General features: G+C 35.4%; 1 protein-coding gene across 1 annotated transcript; it reads left to right on the forward strand.

The window, feature by feature from the left end:
- The first annotated feature begins 5,132 nt into the window (after positions 1-5,132).
- Positions 5,133-5,726, forward strand: LOC149537370 (protein DMP3-like). The gene has a single exon (XM_089800419.1). The coding sequence runs from the start codon at positions 5,133-5,135 to the stop codon at positions 5,724-5,726; it is 594 nt and encodes a 197-aa protein (XP_089656545.1).
- Positions 5,727-15,680: the final 9,954 nt, after the last annotated feature.

Genomic DNA, 15,680 nt, shown 5'->3' on the forward strand with positions numbered 1-15,680 from the left:
CCCCATTTCCCTCCTAAAAAATATGATGCATTTCAAATCTTTTTAAAATAACTAAAGATTGTCTGATGTCTTCTACAATATGTTTGATTGCCCACCCTTCCTTCATGATGCCTTTTACAATCTCTATAATAATTTTGAAGCCACCTTCAATCTCCATGTTTTCCCATCCAACACTCATCACCAATTCTAGACCCCAAAAAAGAGCCATCGCTTCCGCAATACTGTTGGAAATTCTCCTCAACTATCTGAAGGTTAATATTGTTAAATATAATTAAATTATTTTATAAAATCATTATTTCCCTTGAATTGTACTTTTTTTTTGTCATGTTTAGAATTTTAAGTAATAAATTATTATAAAAACTATTCTTCATTTACAAATGATAGATTTTTTGGGGGGAAAGACCAACTTCGCATCAATACTTCATTTTTTTGTAGTAACATGTTGTAAATTGTGTAATCACATTTTAATTAGAAATTTTTTGAAGGATAATATTTCTCCAAAATTAAGATAAGTGAAAAGGAAAGTGTGGAGGATATAAGATAATTTAAGGGCATTCTAGGGGGGCCAAGACCCATGCAAGAAAAGGTAGACATAGCATGGGTTTAGAATTGTAATATAATTCTATGTAGTTATTAATTGAAAATCTTAATATATGAATTATACAAGCTTGTGAATCTACACATTAAAATGTTGAATTTGTCTCCCTTAGTCCACATAAGTTTACAATTCCAAATTTTACATTATGACATGTAATATGTAAATTAATTTCAGAATTTAGAAAATGACTTGTAATGTTTTAAGTGATTCTAAATTTTGGAGATGACATGAGATATGTAAATTTATCAAGAGTTTATCTTGTGGTTAGATTTGAGGCAAATTAATAAAATGATCTCTTTTAGGTTTCCTTTGAACAACTAGAAAAAATTGAATGATTGAGAGAGATAACAATTTGGAGTTGAAGAACTAGACATTTCTCTTTCTATGAGAGAATGAAATAAATTTTGATTTACCTCCTTAGTTTTATTAAAATCTTGTATCATCCCACATGCTATTGTAATATCCAATTATATTTCAGTTTATGGCCTAAATATTTCTCTTTTATTGGATCAATTAATCCGAATAAAATATAAGATGTCGATGATAGTTAAGCTAGTGACTTAAGGATTTATTTAATCAAGATGGATATAAAAGATAGTTGAATCCTTCCAAATGATATTAAAGGTACAAAAATTGTTTGCTTTTGTTAAGGAGATTATAAGGAAGCTTACTTAGTTAGGTTAATAGGAGTGGTTAATATAAGGACACATTAAAAAGATACTCTGGCTACATGTGTCACTCTCTTACACACATGGGTACTTATATTACATAACATCTTTTGGAAGCTTCTTTCATGTCTAGATAAATACTATATTTTATTCCCAAAAAGGGTTATATAAGATGGTCAGGTTTTCAACCCTCATTTTCCTTTAAGTTTCACCTTTCATAACTTAGATATTTTCTCATCTAAAAGGTTCTTCTACATTATTTTGGACTTTCCAAGTAGGTAAAACCTCTCATTATTTTTTGAAAGATTGGAGTTAATGTAATTCTCAAGCATATATACCCTGTCTTATTTATATATGCAACATTATACTCTCATCTTTACTAGTTTAGTGGTAATTGAGCATTGACACTATAATATGATGTCTCTTGGCTTGTTTGTATCTATCTCTCATGTTTTGATTTCTTTGAATTCTTCTAGTTTAATTGGTCATCTATTAGGTGGAATTACAAGTTTGGTGTACTTATATTTAAGTATGAAAAAAATCAAATTGTGACTCTATTTTTGCTTCTCATAGAATCTAACATGGTATCAAAGTCATTGTATTTGGGATAGTTTGTTATTTATTGTTTGAGGGACTTGAAATTAATAGATATTACAAAGACCTCCATGTTGAATATCAAACATACCTTTGAGATCATGAAATAGTCCCTTTGACAAAGACTTTTTTCAAGGGTTCAACATTATTATGATGGTTAGCTTTGACATATATAACCTTCCCCAACAAGGAAGAAATAGCTAGAAGGAAATGCCCATATGATAAAGGGTGACCCAAAAGCTCTACACCAACAAGCAAGCAGAGCTTCTTGGTGTCAAGGATGGAAATATATTGGGACCAAGGCCCTTAGAAAATGATAACAAAGATGAAATTGCATACCAGAAGCTATGATGAAAATAAATATCAACATGACTAACTTTGACAAGATAAAAAAGAAAATATCCCTCGATGGAGTTTTAAACTCTATCAAGATGGGCTCCACAAGATACCCCCAGTTTTTCAACCCATTCACAAAGCATCAAATCAATGGGTATCCTCCCTCGACAAAACAAAATATCCTAATATAAGATTATGTTACTCTATCAATTGGCATGCATAATTAATTTTTGGAATAGATCAAACCACATCTATAGGGACATCAAAGGTACACTCAACAAGACTTTATGGGGGGTACTTGTTTAGAGAAGTCTTTGGCACTAGATGCCCATTCATCAACACTAGAGAAGATTGTTGAGTTGAAGTTGGACAAGGCTATTGTTAAACTAAAGCTTCCCTAATAAATACCACAAGTATGCAAGAAAAAACCAAAATTCATAATAGAAAAAAAATTATTCTTCTATTTTAATTTTTCAATCAATTGTTTTCAATAAAGAATCCAAGTAAGAGCCTAGAATCCATAGAATAGCATTCAACTTACAAACTATTAGCAATGCCCTAGGCCATTATAGCCAAGCAACAAGCTAGAGTAGTACTAGCCAACAAGGCCAATCAAACCTTCAAACAAAATTATCGAAAATAGCTAAGTTCTTAACCAATTGAAACCGACGAATTTCAAAATATCAACATATTAAAGCTGTCCATAAAGTACTTGAAATTTACACAGAATAATTATTATAAGTTTTTGTACATCAAAAAAGCTTAAACAAGGAGGAGCCCTGTAACTAAAGAAACCAATAAAAAACACAAAAAACCAACTCATAGTCGGAACATCAAGATTCGGCCTTTCTTAATGTCCTCACATTCTTTAGCCAATTTATTGAGTTCATCTGTACAATCAATGAGACTACCCGAGCCATGGTCCTCGCCCTAAATTTCCCTTTCCGACCCTCCGACATTCTTTAGCTTGCTCTTACCTATAAAGACCCCAAATGGCGGACACCATGAAGCCGAACTCTATGTTGGTTATCACTTCAGAGTACATATTATTCAGAAAAGTAATCTTCCTCTGCAGCTTGTCCATATGAATCATCACGCTCTTTTTATCTCATTCAGTTTATCATGCACAAGGTCGAGAGTGTTGGGTGGGCAGCATGAAAAATAACAAAAACAAAGAACAATACAAAATACCAAACACAGAACACAATGTGCTGCTGTACAATAAAATATATTATATTTCATTCATCGTTTGTCAATTGCCAATTGCATTACATGATGCTTCTATTTATAGAGGTCTTAGTTTATTTCTGCAAACATCTACATTAGTCGACAAGGGACAAATATCTACATGTTTCTAGAAAATGCTACGGCTGACCCAACTTCTAGAAAATACTTTAGCCGCCACACCTTAAACCTAAACCTAATAATCTAGAAGCATCGAACAATTAGTAGAAATTAATATTTCCAACAGAGAGCAGTCTTCTCCTCGTCTTTATCCTCCTTTTCCGTAGTCGTTCTAGCCTGATTTTGATTTTCCATTCCCAAATCCACCTCAAAACGAGTCTTGAGCTTCTTCCACATCCTCATCCATATGCTCTTCTTCTTGTTCTTCACAACCTCCATCCTCAAAACCAGTAGCCACCTTGCTGCCTCTTGAACTTCTCAATCAATTGTTAATATACTAGATTTGGACCAAATTTGATTTGTCCTTAAATTAAACACCTAAATTTACTTCAAAACGATACAATTACACTCTTTACTGCTAAAAGAGTTTTAAATCTGATGAATCGAGAAATCCAAACTGAAATACTTTGTGTGAAGGAAAAGTATAAAACTTTGCGCAGGTTGTTAGTCTAATCTATCTGGTTTACCAAGATATATCGATTCGTATATATTGGCTTCGAATTCAATTCATGGCATACTCAAGGCAGATTTCTAAGCCCATCACATGTTTACAGCCCCAAAAAAATTAGGTGTTGTCGTGGAGTGAATTCATGCAAGAAACCGGCTATCGAGTTAAATGCGGTAGATACAGTTAAATATGGCACAACTAGTTCAGAATACAGAATCATACAGTTGAGCCAGGCTCATAGACTCTTCCCCTAAAGTGGATTGAACATCACATTCTACATCTGGGTACAACTTGTGGCCCGGGCCTCTCATAGTTGCTTTTCATTCATACCACACATGGGGTCAAACATACTGCCACACTGCTTTTTATAGCTGTCATTACTAACACAGTTGTCATTTTAATGAATTTCTTGTAGCGGTTTTTTTTATAACGTCTGCGATACTTTGTTGTGGCCAATCGTTAGAGGAAAATTCACATGGGATTACAGATTGCCAACTTTAATAATGTCTTCTGAAGAAAAAAACAGAAGCCATTTATGCATGGTACCTTCATCAGCATAAGTTGTTTCTCATATTTTCAGAGTACTTATGGCCTTGTCCTTAAAGCTCACCTTACGCAGCAACTGGCAAAGTGACAACATAGAACATATTGCGAATTTGCCAACAACCCTAAATGTGTAATTTAACTGCAACAGTTAAAATAGATTAAGGACGGAACACCATGACCAGTACACGTAAGGAAACCTATAAATTTTTGTTTAACAATCACTAGCAACTTAAAGACTGAGTCATGAATAACCAACGGCAACCTTTTCTCTACAAAAAGACGAAAAAATTAGTTGGGAATTTCGTTACGTTATAATCAAATTTGCTAAGCATAAACAAAATACATTTAACTTTCATAAGATTAATGTGCAGCAGTCCATCCAAGGAGAAAACGTGTTGATCTAAACTTCTGGCTGTCATCTAATGGCTCAGATGTATAAATATAGTTCATTTACAAGTTCTCTCAGTGACTTGTTTTGTAATCTCTGGAATTGAAGCTTAGAAAAAGAATCCAGAGAAGAATTGAAATCTAAGAGAAAATGAAACCATCAGGCCCCAATGAGGAAACCCTAATTACCATTTCTTCAAAAGAGACAGCAAAGACCACTTTAAGTGTTGTCAATAGCACATTGTCTTCTGCATCAAATATTGCAAAGATATTGCCCACTGGACTTCTATTTGTGTTTCAGGCTCTTTCTAATCTTCTCCCCAACAACGAACAATGCCAAACAGCAGATAAGTGTTTGGTAGGGGTGGTTGTGGGTATTCTTGGTATAGCATGCATCTTCCTTTCACTGATGGACACCTTCACAGATGCCTCCACAGGCAAGGTGCATTATGGGATTGCTACAATCAATGGGATAGCCACTGCTAATGGAATTAAGCCTTCCAATGAGTCTGAGTATAAGATTAAGTCAAAGGATTTGGTTCATGCAGCTATGGCAGTTTTGGTATTTTTTGTGATAGCCCTCACAGACCAAAAAGTAGTGCATTGTTTATATTTATCGGAAGAAGATAACATACGGAAGGTATATCAGGTACTTCTTGTTGCCGTGGGTGCACTTAGTGGTGTCATAGTTGTTAAGCTTCCCTCCAAAAGGCAAGGAATTAGTAGTCCGGTTACCACAACATGAGGTCAACTTTTACACATTGAGAAACATTTACTTGTTTTCATATACCGAATAAGCCCCAGATTTTTGTATATTAAATGTATGTTCATCAAGAAGGTTCATGATTATCGATTGTATCTTTCAAGATATTATTTGTAATATAAAATAAGTTTGAAGTTCTATGCTTTTTACAGTATACTAAGAGAAAATCAAATTATTAATTTGATTAAAGACAAAGACTGAATAAGCAAATTCAATAGTGTATTTCGTTCTCTCTGACTTGGGGATTTGTCGCCATTCCCATTTTCTTGTAAAACATTCTAGCGGCATCGATGTGCGCTGTGCTTTTGTTCGTTAGAATTTCTCTTGTTCATCAAAAATCTCATAAATAAGGATTGATTCGTTTGGATTACATTTTTTTGTTTCTAAACATCCTTGTTCTGATTGGATGTGGCTATCTTTTCTACAAATTGCATTATTGACTAAATTTCAAAAAGACCAAAAAATAATGAAATTTCTTGAAATTTTCACCATTTGATCTTCATGATCTAATCTATATTTTTTGTGATCGAAAACAGCAAAATTTTTGAGAAAATTTCTTTGTGTTATCCTGAATCTGAAAAAGAATCATGTTTGACTCTTCCTTTTTCGTCTTTAGCACATTTTGTATGGAGACTAGCCAGCGCTGTTCTGATTCATGACATTGAATACACATAAGAATAATATGTCAATGGATAAATTTATATTCAGTGAACTCAAATACTATGTTAATGAAATCTACATTACAAATTAAAAAATTATCATAAAGATATATAACAAATAATAATTGTTTGCCAGGTTTATGTTTCATTTCGACTGAAAGCAGCAAAGATATGGTGAGCCTAATATCTATACATTGCAATAATCAGAAGCAAAATTGTAGATAAACAATCTAATAATTTAAAATTTGTGGTCATTTAGACTTGTTGTAGGAAAACTTTGATACATAAAGAGCTCTTATAATATTCTTAGCCTACAAGTCTTGGGGTTTTGATTGTTAGCTATTAAGCTATTTTATAGGATTATTATTGTTCTTGAATTACAGTTTTAATATTTAAATTGTTTATTATTTGAATTAATAAATTAGTACAAAATGTGTTAATTTTGATCTAGATATGATGAGTTATTTACAAATAAAAATGGACATATACTTATGTATCATTATGCTCACTAATAACATAGTGACAACTGATTATAATAAGAACGTTATTAGTAGAAGTGTGAAGGATAATAATTTTTCATAAATAAGATATGTGAAAAAAGAGAAATTGGTAGGGTTGATCAAGAACATCCAACTTTAGGGCCAAGACTAAAGTAAGATAATGTATACTAGCACCTTGGTTTAGAATGTGGAATTGAGGGTTAGATAAACAAATACCAAGTGGTTTCTAATAGGAAGTTTAACATAGAAAATATTATATGCATTGAGTCAGGCTAATGATTCGAATTTGAAGTACCAAATAAAAGATAGAATTTCTTCCATTTAATCCACTTAAAATTATAATTCCAATTTTTAAAAGATGGCAAGTCATATGTAAAGTTATCTAGAGTTTCTTAAAGATGTATTTGATGGAAAAAAATAAAATGATATCTATTTTAGGACATCTCCCTTGGAAATAAGAAGAACAGAATTCCAAAAAATTGTAAAAAAATAAAAGATTGGGAGAGATGAAATTTCAGACTTGAAGGACTAGAAATTTATCTTTCTTGAGAGGATGAAGTAGACTTCAATTTACCTCAATGATTTCTCTTAAATCTTGTACCATCCCACAATATTTTTAAATACACATTTACTTTTGAGTTTTCTATTTAAATGTTTCTCTTATACCCGGTTTGATTGATTCAATAAAATATACAATGTGAAAAAATAAGCCCATGAGTAAAGGATTTATTAAATGAAGATAACATGGAAGAATATAAGGTTTGGAATATTTAGAAAGATTTTGTGATTATTTACATTTGGGGTCCTTCACCATGAGCATCAATTACTATGGCAAGATGACAATCTGCGCGGATTTGGTTAGAATGATAAAACTACCAAGGATGGGCATTGTGAATAGTCATAGTAGAAATTCCCTTGCACTTTAATCAAAACACAGCTAGCAACGGTTAATTTCAATGGAAAGGTATCGTTCACACATGCTCATGCTGGTGGGGGGTTGGAAATCATGAAGTCTTGTGATTTTAGGATGAGAATCAATTACTTTCTCAAGTTCATTTTTGGCATTATATCTTTAAACTACTTTGGCTTCCAATTTTTTTCCTACAACAAGGGGATGTTGATGCAAACTAGCGATTTGGTGATTGAAATTGGTGGGTGACAACGACTGCATTCAACCAGATAAGATTGAGGACTATATAAGGGATAGTGAGACGATGTGGGTCTATCTGAGGGAAGGTGGATTGATGTCAATCATGGAAGGAATTAAATGGTATGATGAGCATATCACCCTACAATTCGTCAACACATAGAATAATAGGAAGTTGGACATTAATGGGGTGATTTTTGAAATGACAAAGGAGCTCATCGCAACAGTTGGTGTATTGTCTCTCAAGGGAAAGATTTGTCATAAATAGGCCAAAGTTTGTGATGAAACAAACTTGAGGATATTACCCAAACCATAGGACATTGTGTGATATGTCATTATGTGCTACATCACTCTTGAGGATTGGTTCCAAATGTCGTATTCTTACCACTTTCCTATTTTAAACCATTCTAGGAACCAAGACCTAACTTTCTTTCTGCACCTTATTTTGCATTCGATGGAGGATAGTGTATTTAATTTTAGGAGAGAGAGGGAGGAAAGAAGACCCTTTAGATCCAACACTAGGCCTTCACATTTAAACTCTATGAGTTCTAACTCACGCTCAACCCACCTCTTCTTGTTAACCCCCTTGCCACTATTACTCCCCAAGTCTCCACAAACCCTAGTCCCAATTCTGCTTCGAAAAAGGTGCACAAATATCCCCTGAGTAATAGGAAAAACATCAACATTATTGAATCTAATACTGATATTGGGTGGAGTAATAAAACTACAAGGAGGTCTAGTAAAAGGCTTAAAATGGAAGAATTTAAGACACCACCCAAACATGTGGTGAGTTCTGAGTCCATTGAGAGTTAAAGGAGATCCACCAAGAGGAAGAGGAAGGTTATACACCCTGACTCTAGGAGTAAGGATGTTCCAACCCCTTCCCACATTTTGAACACCTTAGAAGCCAATCCATCCCTTGATAAAAGCATGGGGGAAGATATCACCTCCCCTATTAAGGATGTTGCTAAGGGTGGAGGAAATCGCAAAGAAATGTGCAAATTTCGTCAATCTGTCTACCACAACAAAAGTACAATCCCGACCCTGTACCTTGGGGAGGCCTGTAATGAAATCCATGGAAATGCTATCCCACTTCTTCTCTGGTATGGGTAGGGGCTGTAGTAAACCACTTGCAAAGGAATGTTCCTGTTTGTTCTGCTAACATACTAGGCACTCCCTAACAAACTGAAGCACCTCTATTTTGAGTCCTTTCCAAGTGAAGCACTCTCTCACCTGCCGATATGTCTTAAAGAATCCAGGATGTCCTGCTAATGGGGAATCATGAAATGCCCTCAGAATCTTCTGCTTCATAGAAGACCTGGGTACTAAATAAATCCTTTTCTTATAGATGATCAAATCATTTACAATAGTGTATCGACTATCCTGAATAGTTCCTTCAATAACACTAGATGCCCAACTATCCTTGGCATACTCTGCCAAGATCAACTCTCTCCAATCGTCCATGACTATCCCAATAGCAAGAAAATGAGGCCTTCTGGATAAAGCATCTGCGACGATATTTTTCTTCCCTTTGACATAGAATATGTCAAAATCATAAGCCTGTAACTTACTCACCCATTTATGTTGCCTGTCATTGAGATCCTTCTGTCCAAGGAAATGTTTCAAGCTGTTATGATCTGTTTTTACTATGAATCGGCTCCCTGCTAAGTATTGCCTAAACTTAGCTAGCGCGTGCATGATTGCTAGTATTTCTTTGTCATAGATGCTATAAGTTCTCTCAACGCCTCGTAATTTCCTACTCTCATATGCGATGGGATGTTTTTCCTACATGAGGACAACTCCTATGCCCTCTCCTAAGGCATCACACTGTAGCTCAAAAGGCCTGGTGAAATCTGGAATGGCTAAAATAGGGCATGTACTCATCAGCTCCTTGAACCTGTCAAAACAATCCTGAGCCTTCTCTGACCACTTCAAACTGTCTCTCCGTGTCAAATCTGTAAGTGGTGCTGCTATCTATGAAAATCCCTTCACAAATTTGCGGTAGAACCCGTAAAGCCCAAGAAATCCCTTGAGTTGCGAAATGTTCCTCGACGGTGGCCAATCCAGAATGGCCCTGCTCTTGTCTGGGTCAACCCAAACACTTCCTGCACTAATAATATGCCCTAGATAGAGCAACTCTGTCATCCCGAACTCGCATTTACTCATCTTGGCATATAATGACTCCCTCTCTAGAATGTTGAGCACTGCATCAATATGCTTCAAATGTTCCTCCCAAGTACGACTGTATATAAGTATATCACAAAAAAAATCAACACAAACTTCCTCAACTGATCTCTAAATACTCTATTCATACAGGACTAGAAAGTGGCGGGGGCATTAGTCAACCCAAAGGGCATGACTAAGAACTAAAAATGTCCATAGTGGCATCTAAAAGCTATCTTCTCCACATCCACCTCTCTAACCTGTATTTGGTGGTAGCCGGATCTCAAATCAATCTTAGAGAAGTAGCAGGCACCATGCAATTCATCAATAAGCTCATCAATGCGCGAAATAGGGTATCGATTCTTGATTGTCTTCTTGTTTAGTTCCCTATAATCAATGCACATCCTCATTGTACCATCCTTCTTCTTCACCAATACTACTGAAGAAGCGAAAGGACTCTTGCTTGGTCGTATGTGCCCCATGTCAATCAACTCCTTGATTGCCTTTTCTATTTCATCTTTATATCTCTTTGGATGGCAGTAGGGTGTGATGATGACTGGCTTAGCCCCTTCCTCTAACTCAATAACATGCTCAATTCCCCTATTCGGGGCTCTCCCTAGAGGTATCTCACCAAACACCTTAGTATGTTTGGTTATTATTTTTTGTACATCAGGGGGATACTCCTGTTTATGTTGCTCTCTCACCTTAGGCATTACTCTGAACTCTGTTGTCCACTGCACCTGGTCATGTTTGAAGAAACTCTGCATCTGCTTGAGTGACACCACTCGTAGTCTCCCATCTGACAAACCTATGAGTACTATCTTCTTACCATTTGCCTCAAAACTCATTTCCATTTTTTGGAGGTTAAATGTAAACTCTTCCAGAAATTTCATCCAATTCATCCCAAGCACCATATACTGATCACCAATGTTGACAACAAAGAAATCTCCCACCATGTCATAATCTCCCAAACAAAGCTGCAAGTTGGAGATTTTCTTGGCACAGTTGATTTTGAAGTCGTCGGTAACCATCACCTTAAATCCCCTATGCTCTTCTATATGTAGCCTTCTACGTGTCAAAAACTTTTCATCAATGAAGTTATGTTGTGCCCTTGTATCAATGAGTGCCACAAATCTTTGTCCATCCAAAGTTCCCCTAACTCTAAAAGTGACGGCCTCCTGTATACTGGACAACTGAACTATCATGCTATCACTGTGTGCTTCCTCATGTGAAGAATTATCATCTCCATCTGATTTTGATGATTGCTCTGAATCTCCATCCACTAACTCTTCGGCTGAAAAGTACTCCATCTTCTTGGCTTTTTCTTTCAATGGACACTTATGTGACAAATCCCAAGGCTCCCTGCAATGAAAACAAAGCTTCTTCTTCCTGAGATCATTAAGTGTCTCATTCTCCAACCTCTTCCTTTCCTCCCTAGGTGGCTGACCCTCTCTACGAAAAGGTTTACTGTCCTTATCTTTCCTCGAAGGGAAACTCTTTGCCTGGAATTTATTTTTAGAAGCTGAAGAGGAATCCATGTCATGAGCTTTCTTAATGGTTTCCTGCAAAGTGGGAGGGTTGAGAGCTTTAATCCACCCTCTCAACTGATCAGCTAACCCATCCATAAATATAACCAGTATCCTCCATTCAGATACATCTGTTACTAACACTGAAAGTTTTTGAAATTTTGAAATGTATGTTTCCAATGATCCCCATTGTTTAAGCTGAGCTAACTCCTTGAAATGTAGTTATGGATCCTTCCTATCAAAATGTTCAATTAGTCTCTCTGTAAACTCCACATACGAGGTAATGTGTGCATGACCCATAGTGACCATACCATGATGCCACCACTCGTGTGCTAACCCATCCAGATGAATTGTTGCATACTTAATAGCTTCTTCCTTAGGCATAGGGTTCAATTGAAAGTATGTATCAAGCTTTTGACCCCAAGCTCTTGTTGTAGACTTCCCCAAGCCATCATAATATGGTAACTGAAGTTTCCCTACTTTCTTCTGTAGCTCATAGCTTTGGTTCCTGTCATGTCCACGTGGCATATGTTTCATTTGCACATCCATATACTCCCTAAAGGTAATTGCAGCAGTAAAATCTAGACCTCCAGCTTCCTAATCTCTCCTCAACTAGTCCTATATAAGTGATCTGGGGCTCTAGTATGAGCTGTTCTGGAGGTCTAGGAGGAAATGTGGGAATCATGGGCCTCAAACTCACTATCCTAGCTTGCTGGGGTGCATGACTGAAATTGTTCCCGACTTGTTCACCTCCATTATGTGTCCCATCTTGATTATTCCCATTCTGATTGTTACCATTCTAATTATTACCATTCTGATTATTTCCTCCACCTATGTTAGCGTTCAACCCCATTTGATGAGCCATCATCTGCATCATAACCTCCATTCTCTGATTTTGTTTTTGTGCCCTCTATTCTGCTAATCGCTATCCCTGTGCCAAGGTATCTAATAACTGTAAGAATCTTTCCTCTCTAGGATCCCGAGCATTCCTGTCATCTCGATCACCCATATTGATGTCTTGATGAAAGAATATGTACTCTGTGTCTATATGACTAGATTCTATGTCCACCTGCATGGATGAACTAAACTGTTTGCTCTGTAGGTCTGAAGTCCTATTTTTTCTTGCTCTGGTATTGTGGAAATTATAAGGCCCCTGTTGCATGCTCAAACAAAAAATGCTCTGATTTTAGTGTTTTGACATTTCGTCAAACACTTTCCCCTCTATCTGGCTATTCCAAATTCCCTATAAGACCTGCATAGGATGGAAGGACTTATAGCTCTGATACCACTGTAATAACCCTCCTCAAATCTACCCTCAAAAATTCTGATGAAAGCTCAAGGAATTTCATCAAACAATTCACATGCAAGGGATGTATGACTGATATAGTATTTCAGCTAGCTTCAATTGACCTTTTTACAGTTTGCATCAATGAAAATCTTGTGCTAGAAGACTACAATGGACTACACAAATGACCTAACATGAGTGTGCTACTAAATTTGACAATATTCAGTGCATATATATGATCTAAGCATGAGAAATGAACACCTATAGCCAACTGGCATTTTTACAAACAATTGGTATGCAAACTAACTAGCTGATAAATAATGATATTAAATTGCTTAAATGACACTAGCAACTATTATCTTCTTAATTGCAATAAAAATTACAATGCTCATGAAATATGGCCAAGACTTTGGCATTTACATGGATTACAAAATGATAATGCTGGTATAATGCACACTTACAGCTGAAAGCTTATAACACCCTAAAAACAATACTAAAAAAAGAACCTGGTTGTAGATGGCTGAAATAATTTCCTTCTATGCTGCCCCTTCTACTTTGCTTTTTTTGAACTGCTTTTTCGGCCTGCCTTTTTGTACCCGCTTTTTCAGCCTACTTTTTTGGTTCCACTTTTTGAACTGCTTTTATAGATTGCTTTTTTCACCTACTTTTTCGGTTTCTCTTTTTTCGGGCTGCTTTTTCGTATCTGCTTTTTTCAGACTGCTACCATGTTGAATCTCAAGACCATATCTTTCAATGGCATCAAGATTTCCATCTTGAAGGGATTTTGTCCTTCAAACTATTGAGATATAATCTCCAAAAAATTCTCCAATTTCTTTGATATTTCCAAGCCTGAATAAATGAGAGCTATCCTCTTCCTTTTAATCCCTTCCTCACTTGCTCCACGCTTCCATCTTGCCAATGTGGGATAATACATGACTTTTTAATATTACTTCTTTTTTTCTTTTTACAAAGTCCATGTATGTACTCAAAAGGGGGACTCTTGATTTTTATAAAGTGACTTTATGAAACATTATAATATTTAATTTAAATAGTCACTTTACTGTTGTAACTTCAAACATTAAAATAATATACCAAATAAATTCAAAATCCCACATATAATAGCTCATTAGAAAGAGCCCAACAAAACGCATCTCATCATGTCACTGAAAATTGAAGGCACTGCATCCCCTTATTGGCTTACTAAAAATAGTAAGTCTTCCTGACAACCCAACAAACAAACTCTGTTTGGCCTGTAATTAAATTTGACTAGGCCAAATAACCTTAGGATCCCTTTTGAAGTCCTAGTTAGCCCTTGGGACCATACAAGAATGGGCTAACGACAACATACCTCCAAACTGGCTAAGTGGGGGACATTACATGCCCTATATGGTACTTTTGGTTAATGTGGATATTGATCAATTTATGCTTCTGGGTTCTTTTTTTGTAAAGTATGTATGTTAGGGGTAGTATGGTTGATACTAATAGTTTGAAGTATATCATTATGGTGTTAACCGTTAAGTTTTTTGATGTCCAAAAAAAGGAATGGTTAGATAGTAGGGACTAACTACCGGATGGTCTCCAACTTTATATATTATGAGGTCAGTCCCCCAAATTATGTTAAAGGAGATATGATCATGTTTTGATTGAGGACCATACTGGTGGCATGTGTATTTAGTGTATACTTTTATGTTCCTTATGTTATGAGATTATTTATTTCTCTAACACATATCATTTAACCTATCTTATTAGGAGTGTTTAATATGAGGACATGTGACAAAATACTTTAGCTACATATGTCACACTCTCCCACACATAGGTAGTTAACTTTTACAACCTCTTTTAACTTTCTCTATCACTACTAATAGGTAATATTTTATCATTTCTTAACTAGATTATAGGTTGGTTGGTCTCCCTAGCCTCTTTTGACTTTATTCACAGTTATAATAACTCTATTTTTTTCTCATATAAGGATGTTATATCATTTATTTTTACATCTTTTCATAATATTAAACCTTTCACCCATTTATAAAAACTAGGATTTAATGTAACTCTTAGATGTAAGTGCCCCTGTTTTTTGTATATACAACATTATACTCTTGCCTTCCCTTTTTGGGGATAACTCAATGAGGTTATGGAGAGTATTCTAAAATTTCTCTTATCTTGTTTGCACATTGTCCTCTTTTATATTTCTCTTGGTTCTTTTATTGTGATTTATCAATTGTTTGTTGAGTCTAGAATTTTATTTGATCTACTACTACCATCATGTCTTATCTTTGTTATAGCTTCTTATAGAATCTAAAATAGTATTAAAATCAAGATTTATGTTCTAGTTCATTTAATTGGGTTTATAGTATATGCGTTCATGTGAGATATGGGTGATTGTAACTTTTTGGGGAATTCTTGGGTGTTGATGTTGTGACCCACAATTAGGCCTACTTTATCTATTCCAAGTTTTGTGTTTTGGTGGTCCCTGGGATGGTGCTTATAGTTTTAGTGGTCCTGAAATCTAAGTTGGGTTCCATTACCCACCCTCTAGACTATGATAATTCAACACCATACTACTAGCTCTATTGTACAGTGGGCCACCTTTCTAATTCTCTGCCTAGGGATCCTCTTCATAAGACTTCTCCAAAAGGTATAGCAATAGATTCTAGGA

The sequence above is a fragment of the Cupressus sempervirens genome, chromosome 9 (assembly GCF_028749045.1).
Source record: "Cupressus sempervirens isolate cs-2001-9-10 chromosome 9, ASM2874904v1, whole genome shotgun sequence".
Classification (NCBI taxonomy): domain Eukaryota; kingdom Viridiplantae; phylum Streptophyta; class Pinopsida; order Cupressales; family Cupressaceae; genus Cupressus; species Cupressus sempervirens.

Excerpts from the sequence above, each read along its gene's own strand:
- LOC149537370 (XM_089800419.1), top strand. The coding sequence starts at position 5,133 with ATGAAACCATCAGGCCCCAATGAGGAAACCCTAATTACCATTTCTTCA.